General features: G+C 40.4%; 1 protein-coding gene across 1 annotated transcript in view; it reads right to left on the minus strand.

Moving 5' to 3' along the window:
• The window catches only part of MAP3K21 (mitogen-activated protein kinase kinase kinase 21), a 46,933-nt gene extending 45,061 nt beyond the window's left edge, over positions 1-1,872 (minus strand). Inside the window, exon 1 of the mRNA XM_008052368.2 lies at positions 1,697-1,872. Coding sequence (XP_008050559.1) covers positions 1,697-1,845 — 149 coding nt within the window. The 5' untranslated portion in view covers positions 1,846-1,872. The remainder of the gene's footprint in view (positions 1-1,696) is intronic.
• Positions 1,873-14,255: the final 12,383 nt, after the last annotated feature.

The raw sequence follows: 14,255 nt of genomic DNA on the forward strand, positions 1-14,255 counted from the left end.
ACAATAGAAACCCCTAACCCAATTGATAAATTTCTTATAAGTTATAAGTAGAACAATCAAACCATATTTCAAATGCAAAGGATAAGCTTTTACTGACAGTGCTCTATGCCACTATCATCACGTGTGAATGTGAGGAAATAATTTCTAGTGCATCCAGAGGCTGAAACAGAAACACACTTTTTGCTGGTCATGAATTTGGAAGTCAGACAGATCTGGGTTCAAATAGAAGGAGGTTCTACCACTTAAGGGAAATGGACTTTTAGCAAGTGGCACTTCCTTTCTTGGCCCTAGTTTTCTTTTATTAAAAAAAGAACTGTAATTTTAACCATAATGAGATACCACTTCACACTTCCAAAATAAAATAAAATAAAAATAAAAATGTCAGATAACAATGTTGTCAAAGATATGGAGAAATCAGAACCCTCATACACTCCTGGTGGGAATGAAAAACGGTGCAGACGCTTTGGGAAACAGTCTGGCAGGTCCTCAAATGATTAAACGTAGAATTACCATATGACCCAGGAATTTCATTACTCCTAAGTATGTATCCAAAAGAAGTAAAAAACACATGTCCTCACAAAAACTTGTTTAGGAATGCTCACGGCAGCATGATTCACAAAAGCCAAAAAGTAGAAACAACCCAAATGTTCACCAACAGATGACTATGTTAAAAAAAAAAAAACGTGGCCTATCCATACAGTGAAATATTATTCAGCCATAAGAAAAAAATGCAGTATTGACACAAGCTATGTTATGCATAAACCTGGAAATATTCTAAGGGAAAGACGTCAGATATTATAAAATTTCATTTATATGAAATGTCCAGAATAAGCAAATCTAAAGATACAGAATGTAGATTAATGACTGCCTAGGGCTGAGAAGGAAGATGGGGCTGGCGGTGACAGATGAAGAGGGCAGAATTTCTTTTTGGAATAATGAAAATGTTCTAAAATTGATTGTGGTGATAGATACACAACTCTATTAATATACTAACACAGTTTAAATGAATACATTCCATGGATTGTGAATTACATCTTAACAAAGCTGTCAAAAAAACAACAGAAAAAAATGGCATTTTAGTAACACACAGGATTTTATGAGTGATAAATAAAGGCAAGTGCAATGCAAATATTAAACAGCACAATTTTTCTTTGTTGTTCTATTATTCTTAGTATCTTCACCCCCTAATGAGACATGGCTGAATGGAAAATCAAGATAACCTGGGCATCCACTGGGGTACAGCTCCCCACCTTCAAAGAGGAGGCTTTCATCTTTAGATGATACAATCTATAAAATGAAGGGACTGGTCTAAACTTTTTTCTCAAGTTCCAACTGTGCTAATATTGTTTGTGAGGCACAAGAAATCAAAATTTGCTTAAAATGAAAATTCACTTTTACTTACTGGCAAGTCTTACAAAATCTGCACATTGGCATTAACTCAAATTATAACCAGTTTCAGTCAAACTTCAGATTGAACGGGAAGGTTTTCCTATCCAGTGGAGTCATACGACCACACAAACCTCAAATTACCTGTCCCATTGTCATTATGACCATTTTGATCAAAACCATAAAGCTTTCTCCAAAAAGGCCCGGACAACTTCTGCTCTGACTTAGTGAATACTTTGGGACTCCCTGACATAAAACACAGCGAGCAGTTTCTGCAGATGTTTGCAAAAGCCAAAGGCACACTGCTTACCTCCAGATGTCGCTTCCCTTAGAAAACAAGGAAGACTTGATGACTTCAGGGGCCATCCACGCGTAAGTGCCTGCTGCGCTCATTTTGGTGGTTCTGTGCCATTCCCGTGCCAACCCAAAATCTGTGATCTTCAACGTTTTATTGCACATGTCATCATGCTCTATCTTCTCCAGGAGCAAAACTAAGGAAAAATCAAGGGTGGGATATTTTTATACTCTTTTGATTTTTCAGTCACTATTTTTCTATGGCATGTAAAACACAATCCTCACTGCAGTTGACAGAGAAAGTAAGAATGAACTTGCATTTTACCATTTTATCTTCCAGTATCCATATCATAACCTTCAGAGCGTCATTTATGTCTGAAGTTACAATTTTAAAAACAAAAATCCAGACCACACAACTTAGAGCTCTTTATTTTTACCTTTCTGAGAAAGTAAATTGTTTCTAGGGGCAAGAAATATTTACAGAGATATCACAAGGAGGATCAGAAGTCTGTAAAAGTTTACCTGATATGAAAAAAAAAAAAAAAGTTTTCCTGACCCAAGTACATAGTCTTTGCTACTGAATATAACTGGAAAATATTGCAGTTGGATGATATATTACCACAGCTCATATTATCAAACATTGTATTTATTACACTGTACAATGTTCATACTTTAACTCATGAAGGTAATAATACAGGAGCTATCATTGTTTTATTGAATATATATCAAAATATAGCAAAAGGCAAAAACTGCAGAGAAGCGTTATCCAATTGCTGGTTTCCCCAGTCTCATCTTCCTCACAGTATAGAGAATGGATGAGAGCAACTTCCAGGAGAGCTGATGCCCGTGTCTGTCCCTGAGCTCTCAGGTAACTTTGCAGCTTCAATAAAGTATTTTCAATCACTCCTCACTCGCACCCTCCTACCCCGCCCTCCCCAGCACACTGGGTTCCTCTCTGCCATGCAGAAATGCTCCCTGGGTTTTCCATGAGGCTTGAATGTGGCTGGATCCTCTCTTCTCTCTGTTCCATTTCACACACCACCACCAACAGACTTGTCTTCCTAAACTACGGTGGCATTCTCTTGTCTTTTAAACTTTCCATAGACAAATTACCAACACACAAAACAACATGGATGGATCTCGAAACCATCCTGTTAAAAGTGAGAGAAGTCATACTTAAAAGGTGATATACTTTGATGCCATGAGACGTTCAGTAAATGAAACTAGAGGGCTGAAGACCAGACCAGCGGTGACCAGTGGTGGCCAGCGACTAAGGAAATGTTTTGACTGCAAAGGGACACAAGGGAACTTTTGGGTAGAAATTCTGCACCTCGATGGTGGTGGTGGTTACAGGTTTATATGTACCTTAAGTTTTATCAAACTGCACATTCTCAGAGGGTGAATTTTACTAGGTGTATATCAGACCTCAAGAAACCTGCATTTTAAAAAAGAGTCTTCATGCCGGGCGTGGTGACTCAAGCCTGTAATCCCAGCACTTTGGGAGGCCAAGGTGAATGTAGTACCTGAGCCTACAGGTTCAAGAACAGCCTGGGTAACTTGGTGAGACCTATCTCTACAGCAAATAAAAAAATTAGCCGGACATGGTAGCGTGTACCCACAGTTCCAGCTGCTTGGAAGGCTGAGGCGGAAGGACTGCCTGAGCCCTGCAGGTCGGTGCTGGGTGGACAGACGTGAGCGTGCCTTGCACTCTAGCCTGGGCAATGGAGTGAGACTCCAACTCAAAAAAAAAATAATAAAAGCCTTCACGGTTCCTCCTAACTCAGGGACAATGCCCACACTCCTAGACTCAGGCAATCACCAGCCTATGTGTCTGCACAGCAACCTGCATTTCCAACTGCACCTCATTCCTCTGGAGTCAAGCACGCTTCACTGAAGCCAGGCAGGCATATCCAGCTCCAACATTAACCTCTCAGTAAACCTTCCCCATTACCCTAAGCAAGAGAAATTATCCCATTCTCTATATGTACATGGCGTTTGTGTCTCAGCTACATTTAGGAAGTACAATTTACTATAAAAATTGGTTTTTACCTCTGACTCCTCTAGAGTGTTGGTCATGAGTGAGTGAGTGAGTGAGAGAGCTGGAGGGAGAGGAGGCAGATGGAGAAACATATTCAGCTGAATCTGATTCAGAGCAGGTACTTGATGTCCACAGAAGAAATCAACCAGTCCTGAACAGGTCATGTATGTTCTTGTATCTGTACTTTGTTCGTGCCACTCCCACCTTCTGGCAATAATAACAAATTAATGGAAGAATCACTGGCAAGCACTGAGTGCTCATTATATGCCTGGCACTACACATGCTTATTTTATTTTTTTTGAGTTGGAGTCTCACTCCGTCGCCCAGACTGGAGTGCCGTGGCCGCTCCCAGCCACTGCAGCCTCCACCTGCTGGGCTCCGGCGATCCTTCCGCCTCAGCCTTCCGAGTAGCCGGAATTAAAGGCATGCGCTACCACACCCGGCTGATTTTTTGATTTATTGTAGAGATGAGGTCTCACTGCCCAGGCGGGTCTCGAACCCGCGGGCTCAGGTAATCCACTCTCCTCAGCCTCCCAAAGGCGCGGGATTACATGCTGAGCCACCGAGCCCGGCTACACATGCTTATTTCATTCAATCTTTTCAAAAAATCCCAGGAGAGAGGTTTTCATAATCAAGAGAATTAGTACTAAAAAAAAAATTAAAAAATTTTAAAAAAAAGGTCATTACCTTACTAGACCCTGTTGGGCCATTGTGCTCTTTGAGCTATGGCCAGGCCATGTTTCTTGGCTTTGGACCTCTCCCCTAACTTGGGGAGGTAAATCTCCGCTTTCTCTCCCTCTCTAATTTACTTTCTAAATGAACTATATTTTCTAATCTAAAAAAAAAAATTAAGTGGCACAGTAAATCCTGGGCAATGGAGTGAGACTCCAACTCAAAAAGAAAGAAAGAAAAAACCTGTCAGAGTTCCTCATAACTCAGAGACAATGCCCACACTCCTATACACGGGCAATCACCAGCCTATGTGTCTGCACAGCAACCTGCATTTCCAACTGCACCTCATTCCTCTAGAGTTGAGCAAATTTCATAAGAAATAGGATGTGTGTGTGTGTGTGTGTGTGTGTGTGTGTGTGTGTGTGTGTGTGTGTGTGTGTGACTGCTATTCAGGTTTTACTTTGAAAAATAAAATGTGTTTATTTCATCTGTTATTAAACGACATTTTTGTCATCATTGTTCTAGCAACCACATGTATATTTCATAGAAAGGGGAAAAATAAGTGCATGAGGATTTTTTAGAATGAATTATTTGAACAAAACTGGGGAATGACATAAGGTGTGACTTTCGTCAGGCCTGATTTTTGGAACATGATCATAAAGAGGGTCTTTTTTTTCAAATTTTAATTTCAGAAGTAATTAGCCATGACTGAGTATACTCTCTTTGTAAGGTGAGACTATAGATAGTTTAATCATATAACTCCACAACACAAGGCTATAGGTAGACATATTATCTGCACTTCACACATAAGGAAACAGAGACACAGAGATACTGAATAATCTGTTCACGGTCACACAGCTAAGGAACAGTGAGGCTCAAGCAGTCTGATCCAAGAGCCCACGGTCCCAATGACTATTTGCATTGCTTAGTTGATTGCTTTTGTCACTTTTTCTCAAGAGCATTCTTGAACCTTTGAAGTCTCTCGAGTGAGGTGCCCATTCTCCTCCTTTTTTATTTCCTGTCATGGGTCAATTATCAGCTGATCTAAGCAGAGGCGATGTAGCACAGTGATGAACTGCATAAGCGCTTGGGCCAGACTCCAGGGTTTGACCTCTGTGTTTCTCTTTTTTGGCCTGTCTTGGGAGCTATGATGTTGTGGAGAGTACATGAACACGTGTGAAATGCTCAGAACAGTGCCTGAGGCATGGTGAGTGCTCTGTGAAGATTTCACACACACACACACACACACACACACACACACACACACACACACACACACGTTTTTATTAATGGGTTTGAAAGTATTTTTAGCAAGCCTTGAAAATCACTTTCATGGAATTTTGGAAATCCTGCATCTTTCGCAAGGCTTGAAGTTTCACAATGGATTTGCATTTTATTTGCATAGCATTGTCAAATGTTTACAATATTAGGCTGTCATAAGAGTTAATGCAATTGAGGGAACCAACACTAGGTTTAAACATGGAGAGTTATCTGAGTAGGGACTTATTAGATAAGTAACCAATACAGAGTAAATATTGCTGTGTAGTAATGAACCTTTCCTCGTGTTATCTTGTAACTGCAAGATTTGGAGAGCAAGCACCCTCTGTACTATTCTTTTTATTTTTATTTCTTCCAGAGACAGGGTCTCTCTCTGTCACCCAGGCTAGAATGCGGTGGTGCCGTCATAGCTCACTGAGGCCTTGAACTCCTGGGCTTAAGTGATCCTACCAGTTCAGTCTCTCAAGTAGCCGTGACTACAGGTGTGCACCACCAAAACCAGCTATTTTTTTAACTTTTTTTTTTTTAATATACAGAGATGGAGTCTCCCGATGTTGCCCCAGTTGCTCTTGAACTCCTGACTTCAAGCGATCTTCCCACCTCAGCCTCCCAAAGTGCTAGAATTATAGGCGTGAGCCACCGACACTTGGCCTGTAGTATTCTTATATCCATTACAGAGATAAAGAATCAAATTTAAGGTGGTTATATGCCATGGCCACACAGCTGGCAAACAGTAAGGTTAACATGCTACCATCTTTCCTACTCTTAATGCTATTCTCCACAGGCAGAGACAGAGGCAAGGAAGGAAGGCGAGGAAGGGAGGCGGGAAGAGACCTACTTCCCTATGGAATAGCCCCTCATTCTTTCTGTCCATCCATATTGTACCTATCTTTAAGGGTCTGCTTCCTTAGGAAAAACTCCTGAACATCTCATGAAATTGTGAACTATTTGATCTCCTCTACCATTCATTGTCCATATAGTACAGTGTTTTGTCAGTTACCTTTTTATGTGCAAGCCATTCCATCTCAGGAGTCACATTTTATAGGTTTCTCTGAGTCCTCCAAATCACCTCACACAGTACCTTGTACATCACAGAGCTCAACAGAATATCTTTTAAAATAATTATCGCCGGCTCTAATAACAAGAAGATTGCCTACCATGTACCACCGTCTGCCATGTAGAGCTGTTTGCACAGGTGTAGCATTTCACTTGAATCTCATACTAGTCTATGAAGCCAGAATATAATCCCCAGTTTACAGCCTAGAAATGCTATCTAAAATGAAAGGGTTGAAACATGCCCAGCCCTCTTCCATGCTTCCCATAAAGCTATCGTATATATCACCGGGCAGAACAACCGGAAATCTCATTTTGTGTTCCATGTAACAGATTCACTTTCTGAATGTTCTTTCCACATCAGCTAACCGCACATGTATTTCTCAGTCCTTAATCCTCATGAATATCAAGAAAAATAAAAGCAGACTGAGAAAGAGTTTCAGACACCCAATCCTTTAAGCTCTATGTACTTAAGCCCTGGACTCAGAAGCTGAAACAAACAAATACAGGTAAATTAATTGGCTTTCATCAGCTGCACTGTTTTTCCCTTTGCAATATCATTAATTTCACTTTTAAACAACAATTGTTCCTACCACCAGAAAGACCCTCTATTCATGATCAAAATGGCTTGTAGTTCTATAAAACTTCATTTTCCAAAGCTCTCTTAATGTGCGTTGTCTCCTCATTCTTAAAACAGGCAGACAGGAGAGTATGAGGGGGGACTGAGGAAAACAGGCCTCAAAACGATCCCCTGTCCCCAGAACCGCTCCACAGAGCCCAAGGAAGAGCTGACAGCCCTTGACATGCAAAGGCCAAAGGCAGGCTGCTGCAAAACAAATGAAAACAGAACTAAAGTGAGACCAAGAAACTAATTAAAAGACTGACTTCGCTTCTAAATAAAAGTGATGGCGGCATGTGGTATGAGCAGACTTCCTAGTGACAGTTTCAGTCACCAATCCCCATTCCCCAGGTCCAAAGTCTCCTAGGAACCACATGCCTCCACACTGGGCCAAGAGAAAACAAGTTAAAATAACTCTCTGAATGTCACACGTTAGGGTTCTGTAAAAGGCCCATTGTTCTGGATTCTGTTTCAGAGGTGTTCGCCAGAATTCCTGAAATTCCTTATCTTTTGGGCAGTGCGACCGAAACCAGAAATAGCCCATCTCACAGCAGGTAATATAAGCAGGAACCTAGCCAGGTTTCAGCCCAAGGACACAAGGCTGGCAGCCGACTTCCGCTTCCTCTCATTCAAGCAGGAAGAACAGAAAGCACACTAGCCGCCACCACCAGTTTTAATGTACAAACCAGGCAAATCAACTTTTGCGGCCACAGAAGTGGCAAACTCTTATTAGTAACCTAGCGACAAGTGACTGAGCACCCTTTCATGCGACTTCAGTAAGAATCTTTGACCCTTGTTAGTCCCATTCTTTAACGATTGGCCTTTACAACCTTGTACTTGGCCTACTTATCCAACCTTGAGGCACTTGGCTTTTCTCAACCCTTTGAAGTTTCACATTGGTATTTTCAGAATCATGGTACATAATGTATATTTTTTTAAAAAGCAATTACAGTGTACTCCATGTTCTCAGCATTGGTGGAATCACCGTGTTCAAATTCCGTTTAATGAGTCAAATGGGTTTCAATTAATCTTTACCTAGGAGTATATTCTCCGAAAAAAGGTCCTAAGCAAGGCAACAAATTGAAAAAAGCAACAATATGAAAGACTATATTAACACACCTTGCTTCCCTCAGTCCGAGTGTAAGATGTATGCATTTCAACCCTGAAAAGAATGAACGATTTACATGGAACAAATGATAACTTCCTAAAAGTACCCCACAGCACAGAGTGTTTCTCCCATTTCTTTCTATCCATTGCCCAGTAGCCCCTCTCCGAACACACCCGGTTCACTTACCAGTCCCCTCACAATCTCATGCTAAATATCTTTCCAGCTCTTCCTGTACGCTCCAAAATGAACCCCACATTCTAACAATTCTGTGTGCCATTTCCAAAAAATACGACATGGCCTCTGTCTCCCGCCTCCCTGTGCCTTCTTACAGAATGCCTTGCCCTTCTAACCTTCATAAAGTCTACCCTTCCCACTCAAAATATCAGGGCATGAGCACTGGACTCTTAGTCTGGGCCACTGTGACGTTAACGGCGAGGCCACTTACAAGTCCATGGGCCTTTAGAATCTCAGCCCACTCCTGGTCCAGTATCAGGTAAGACTAGAAAGTAACACGAGTGCCTTCCCTTGTAACCTCTGCTAGAAGCTCTCTGCATTTTTAATACACTTAGGCAGTACCACTCCTGCTCCACCTAAATACTGCCTTATTATCATCCTTGTTACAGTTTCGTCTTTCTTACTCAATGGTAAGCAGTTCAAGGTTAGAATTTGTGTCTTGTTAATCTTTATTTTTAACTACTGTACAAGAAGTAGCATTTTTCTATGCTCAAATATTTGTTGAATGAGTAAGTGAATAATGAATCCTCTCTAAGAGATAGCATGAATACGAAGTAGCTGAAGTATTACAATCCTTTTCAAAAGTCAACTGCTAATTATAGAAAAATCAACTCACCTCCACCTTCCTAAGAAAGTATTAGGATACTGCAAAATTAAGGAATGGCGGCTGTCTTAAAAAGAATTATAGCAAAACAGTTATTCGACTATTGATCTATCGGCTGCATTTGATACTGTTGATTGTTCTTCCCTGAAGCACTGTCTTCCCTGGCCTCTGGGGAATCACACACTCTTGGTTTTCCATTCCTTTTAGGTGTTCCTGGTTCCTCTTATATCCCTGACCTCTCATGACTGGAGACCTCCAGGACTCAGTCCTTGGACTTCTGCCTGGTCTTTTCAACTTACACTTACTCTCTAGGTAATCTCAGCTAATTTCAAAGCTTTAAATGCCTTTTCATGCCCATGACTCCTGAATTCCATCTCCAACCTGGTTCCCCTTCATCTAATTTCAAAACGGCTGCCAGTGTAATCCTGGCATAGATAATCCTCAAATGTAAACTAGACCACAGCTCTCCTGTGTTCAAAACCCTCCCTTTTCTTAGTAAAAATCAAAGATCTTGTAGGACTTCTGGGGCTCTGTATGGTCTGACAGACTGCGCATCCCCTCCTGTCCTGCTCGTTTACCCTTTTTTTTCTACTCTTTTCCCAGCACCCTGTTTCAGGAATCTTGCATTTCTGTTCCTGCTAACGAGCACGTTCTTCCCTTGTACTTGCTTCATCAGACTGTGCTGAAAATCCTCCTTTTCTCTAAGGCCTTTCTTAGACCTACACTCAAAAACTTCAGCTGCCCACCTCAACATTTCCATCCCCCTTAGTTTTTACACTAAGCACTTGCCATTATCCCACATACTACACATGTCATTATTTATTTTGCTTAACGTCTGTCTTTGCCTACTAGAATGTAAGTTCCCTAGGGAGGAATTTGTGTCTGCTTTGTTCACTACCGAACACCAAGAGTCTAGGAGAGTTCCTGGCACCTAGTAAACAATAAATAAGTGCTGTGTCAATGAGTGAGTTAGTTTAATAAATACCAGACAGAACTTCTGTGGTCAGCTAAAATAAGAAATGTGATCAGCTAAAACAGAGCTCCGCACTGCTCACAGCCAAAACAAAATGGCACGAACCTTTTCACGGACACATACGATACTCAGTTTTAGTGAGAAAACTCCTTCTATCTCATTGTATGAGAAGTCCAGCGCTACATTTCCGTCATTTTAATATTTTAGCAGTTAAGGTCATAAAGAAAAGTGAGGCAAGACTCTTCCATAATATTCTACACGAATATGTTAATGAGAAAGCAACATAAACAACATATATCAGAAAGTGACATATTTGAAACATTTGCAGAAAACGTGAAACAAAAAAAAAACCATTTAAAATCATGTGATGCCAAATACATCTTCAGAAATAATAAATATCCTATATACAATCAAGATACTTCCCCAAATGGCATGTGAGTTTCTCTTTTTCTAACAGCTTAAAAAAATGACAAACTAATACTGAACTGTGGTTGTGAAACACTTACAATAGCAACTTAATACTCTATGCCTCCTCCTTGACCCAACTTATCAACCCAAGTTACAAACAGACCTGCCAAAGCACGTAGCTCTCAGCACTCCTACAGAACAAAGCTCAGGGCTGTTTCCTCATTCTGCTGGCTGGCCAGGGGCAACCAAGTAAGCCAAGTTGAAAGGACCCTCGCCCCCAACCCAGATGAATAAATATATGATTATAAATGACACTATTTTGTAGAACGAATGATAACGTTCTTAGGTTGTAAATCAGTTGTTAGAAAGTTTTTAGGTATCTGTGAGTTCCCATACACACACAATTAGAAAATATTCAAAGCAATTAAAGCATTACCAAACAAAATACAAAAATGAATATAATCACCAGCTTACGTTTAGATTTTGTTTTAGTTTATTAAAGACTCTGACATATACCAGGAGGTGGCAAACTACAGCCAGTGGGCCAAATCTGGCATAGTGCCTCCTTTGTAAATAAAGTTTTATTGGAGCAGTGCCCTACTCATTTGTGTACATATTGTCAAGGATGTTTTCAGCTATAACAGCAGAGTTGAATAGTTGCAAACAGAGACCATATGCCTGTAAAACCAAAAATATTTACTATCTGGCCCTTGAGAGAAGTTTGCTGACCCCAGACAGACCCAATCTCACTTGACCCTCACATCACCCTATTCAGAAAGCTAGTAAAGTCAGAGCTCAAACCTACTGCCACAAAAACACTATTTGTTCCCAAATGTCAGAGAGACAAATGCTGTGAGATGCTCCTTTTCCCAGAGTCACGTGCCAGAATAAATCAGGCAGACTCTCATCTGGCACCTGCTATGACATTTGTCATCTGACAGTTAACCTGACTGTGTCTACGGAAGACTATTATATATATCAGCCCAGAGAATCCATAAAAAGAAATCTGCACAGCCGGGCTCGGTGGCTCAGCCTGTAATCCCATGCTTTGGGAGGCTGAGGTGAGTGGATTGCCTGAGCCCGCTGGGCAACTTGGCGAGACCTCATTTCTACAATAAATCAAAAAATGAGCCGGGCATGGTAGCGCGTGCCTGTAGTTCCAGCTACTTGGAAGGCTGAGGTAGAAAGATCGCCAGAGCCCAGCAGGTCGAGGCTGCGGTGGCCGGGAGCATGCCACTGCACTCCAGTCTGGGTGACAGAGTGAGACTCCAACTCAAAAAAAAAAAAGAAAAGTAATCCACAGATCCAGAGATTCCATATGAAGGAATCCATAAATCTGGTCCCTTGAACAACAGTTTTCAAACTTGGCTCTGCATCTGAATCATCTGGAATATTTTTTAAAAAAATACATATATATTGCTGCATCATAACCTAAGATGGATTAATGAATGAATAAGAGCTAGATCTGTGTTATAGCAAATTAGTAAAAACTTAATAGTAGAATCTAGGCAGTGGGTATGTGAGTGTTCACTTAAAACTCTTTCAATTCTATGTGAATCAAGATTTTCAACATAAAATGCTAGAAAAGAAACGCATTGCTTGTTCTGACTAAGGCCCCCTGAATCCAAATATCCAAAAATAATACTTAGAGTTTTATTTTTAAAAATCTCTCAGGAAGATTCTGATGCCATATCAGGCATGGGAACTCCTGCTGGAAACAGTACCATTCTGTATCAACAGAACTCATCATTTGGCCTAGGAATTCTCAAAGGACGGCCCAAGGACCACTAAGGTTCCCCAAGATGGCAATAGATTGAACGCAGAAGTAGGCATGAACACCCATCCATCTTCTATTAAAGTTTGTCATTACAGTGAGCTTCAAGTGTAAAGTGCCACACTCCTTACTAAATTTAACAAATATATTTTTTTCCTCCATTAAAAATGCCATGTCGACACGTAATAGGCCTACTGTTACTTTTATATAATTAAATATCTTTAAATTTTATCATTTTAAATTTCAAATAAGATAAATGCCAACTGCCATAAACCACATCAACAAAAGCTCTTTGGTGGTCCTGAAATATATATATTTGAGAACTGTTAATCCAGGCAATATACGGAAGAAGTAAAAGCTAAAGTTCTGGGATCAGAGGTCCTGGATTAAATTCTTAGCACTAACTTGTGACAAAATGAATGACTGTGATCAAGTCAATTAATCTTTGGTTTCAGTTCCTTCACCTGTAAAATGGCCACAATTAAAATATCTACCTCAAAAGGTTTCTGTGAGAAATAAATGAGGGTAAACGTAACTGTTGCTTCTGTTACTATAATTATTTACTTTAAAGTGCGTAAGATGAATCAATCAATATTTGAAGACTATGCATTTTAAAAACTAAATTCTAGGGGTCAATTGTACAAATTTAAGTTTCAGGCTCTATAATAAAACCACCACAGTTCTCTCAGTTTCCCCCAGAAACCTCTGCCCACTAAAATTCCTTCATTGAGATGTTTCCACCGTTTGGGAGACCCTCAGTTACCTAGTAGGGTCTGGGGACAGTCACTGACATTTGGAGTTTCAATCATCAGCCTGACAGGGTAAATCCTGTCAATGTTTTCTAATTCTAGAATTCAAAACCAGAAAAAGAAAGTGAAAGAAAGTGGTCCAAATTAGCTCACTAAACAAATTGTGATTAATAAAAACAAGGCTTGGGTTGTAAATGATAAACAATGTACGTCAAACCAATGTCTAAGTAAGTTATTTTTGTCGTCATTATTGCCATTCTGACAAGGATTGTATAATCATAAAGCAAATTATCCCAAGCTCATGTTTTTCTTTGTAGGTGTTTGTCTTCTACCAGCAGATTATACTACTCTTCTCTATAATCTTCAATGGCTATCCCTTGCCAATTAAGTAGTCCACTCATCTTAGCATGGCATCCAAGGTACTCACTGGGCTGACCACATGCTAAATGCCTGTTTCCTTCCCATAAAACCCCCTCAATCTTTCTTTCTAGTCACACCTAACTATTCATTGTTCCCTGAAAAAGCCATAGGCTTTCCCACCAGTATTTACCCAACTGCCTTTAAAGGGTTAAGAAACAGTAAACAGATTTTTCCCTACAGGACTTCTGTCAACCTCCCAGGAAAGGAATTCAGTATACTGTATCAAAACTCAAGACCTTCAGGTTCAGTGAAGTTATATAACTCACCCAAGGTCACACAGCTAGCTAGTGAATGCTGACACCAATATTCAAACCCGGATCTAAGTGACTTTAAATTCTCTTTCTGCTAACTGCTCTGTTCCGGTAAAGTTCAACACTTGAAGCTAGTGTGAGTAGGCAGGGCTCAACAAATGACCATCTGAAGAGTGGAGGAGACGTCCCCTCTCCTCTCTCTCCTGTATCCTACTTTGATATACTTGATATTGACTACAAAACTGATCAAATACGCAGTTTGCAAAACAGCTACCCCCACAACTATAAAAATTAAGCGTGGCCTATTTTTTTAATATGCAAGTATGAAAATGATGGGGAAGATGGCGTGACTCTTTTTTGACTACTATTCTTCTAAAAATATAACCTTTGGCTA

This window comes from Carlito syrichta, unplaced genomic scaffold, assembly GCF_000164805.1.
Source record: "Carlito syrichta isolate Samal-C Ts95f unplaced genomic scaffold, Tarsius_syrichta-2.0.1 Scaffold273707, whole genome shotgun sequence".
Lineage (NCBI taxonomy): Eukaryota > Metazoa > Chordata > Mammalia > Primates > Tarsiidae > Carlito > Carlito syrichta.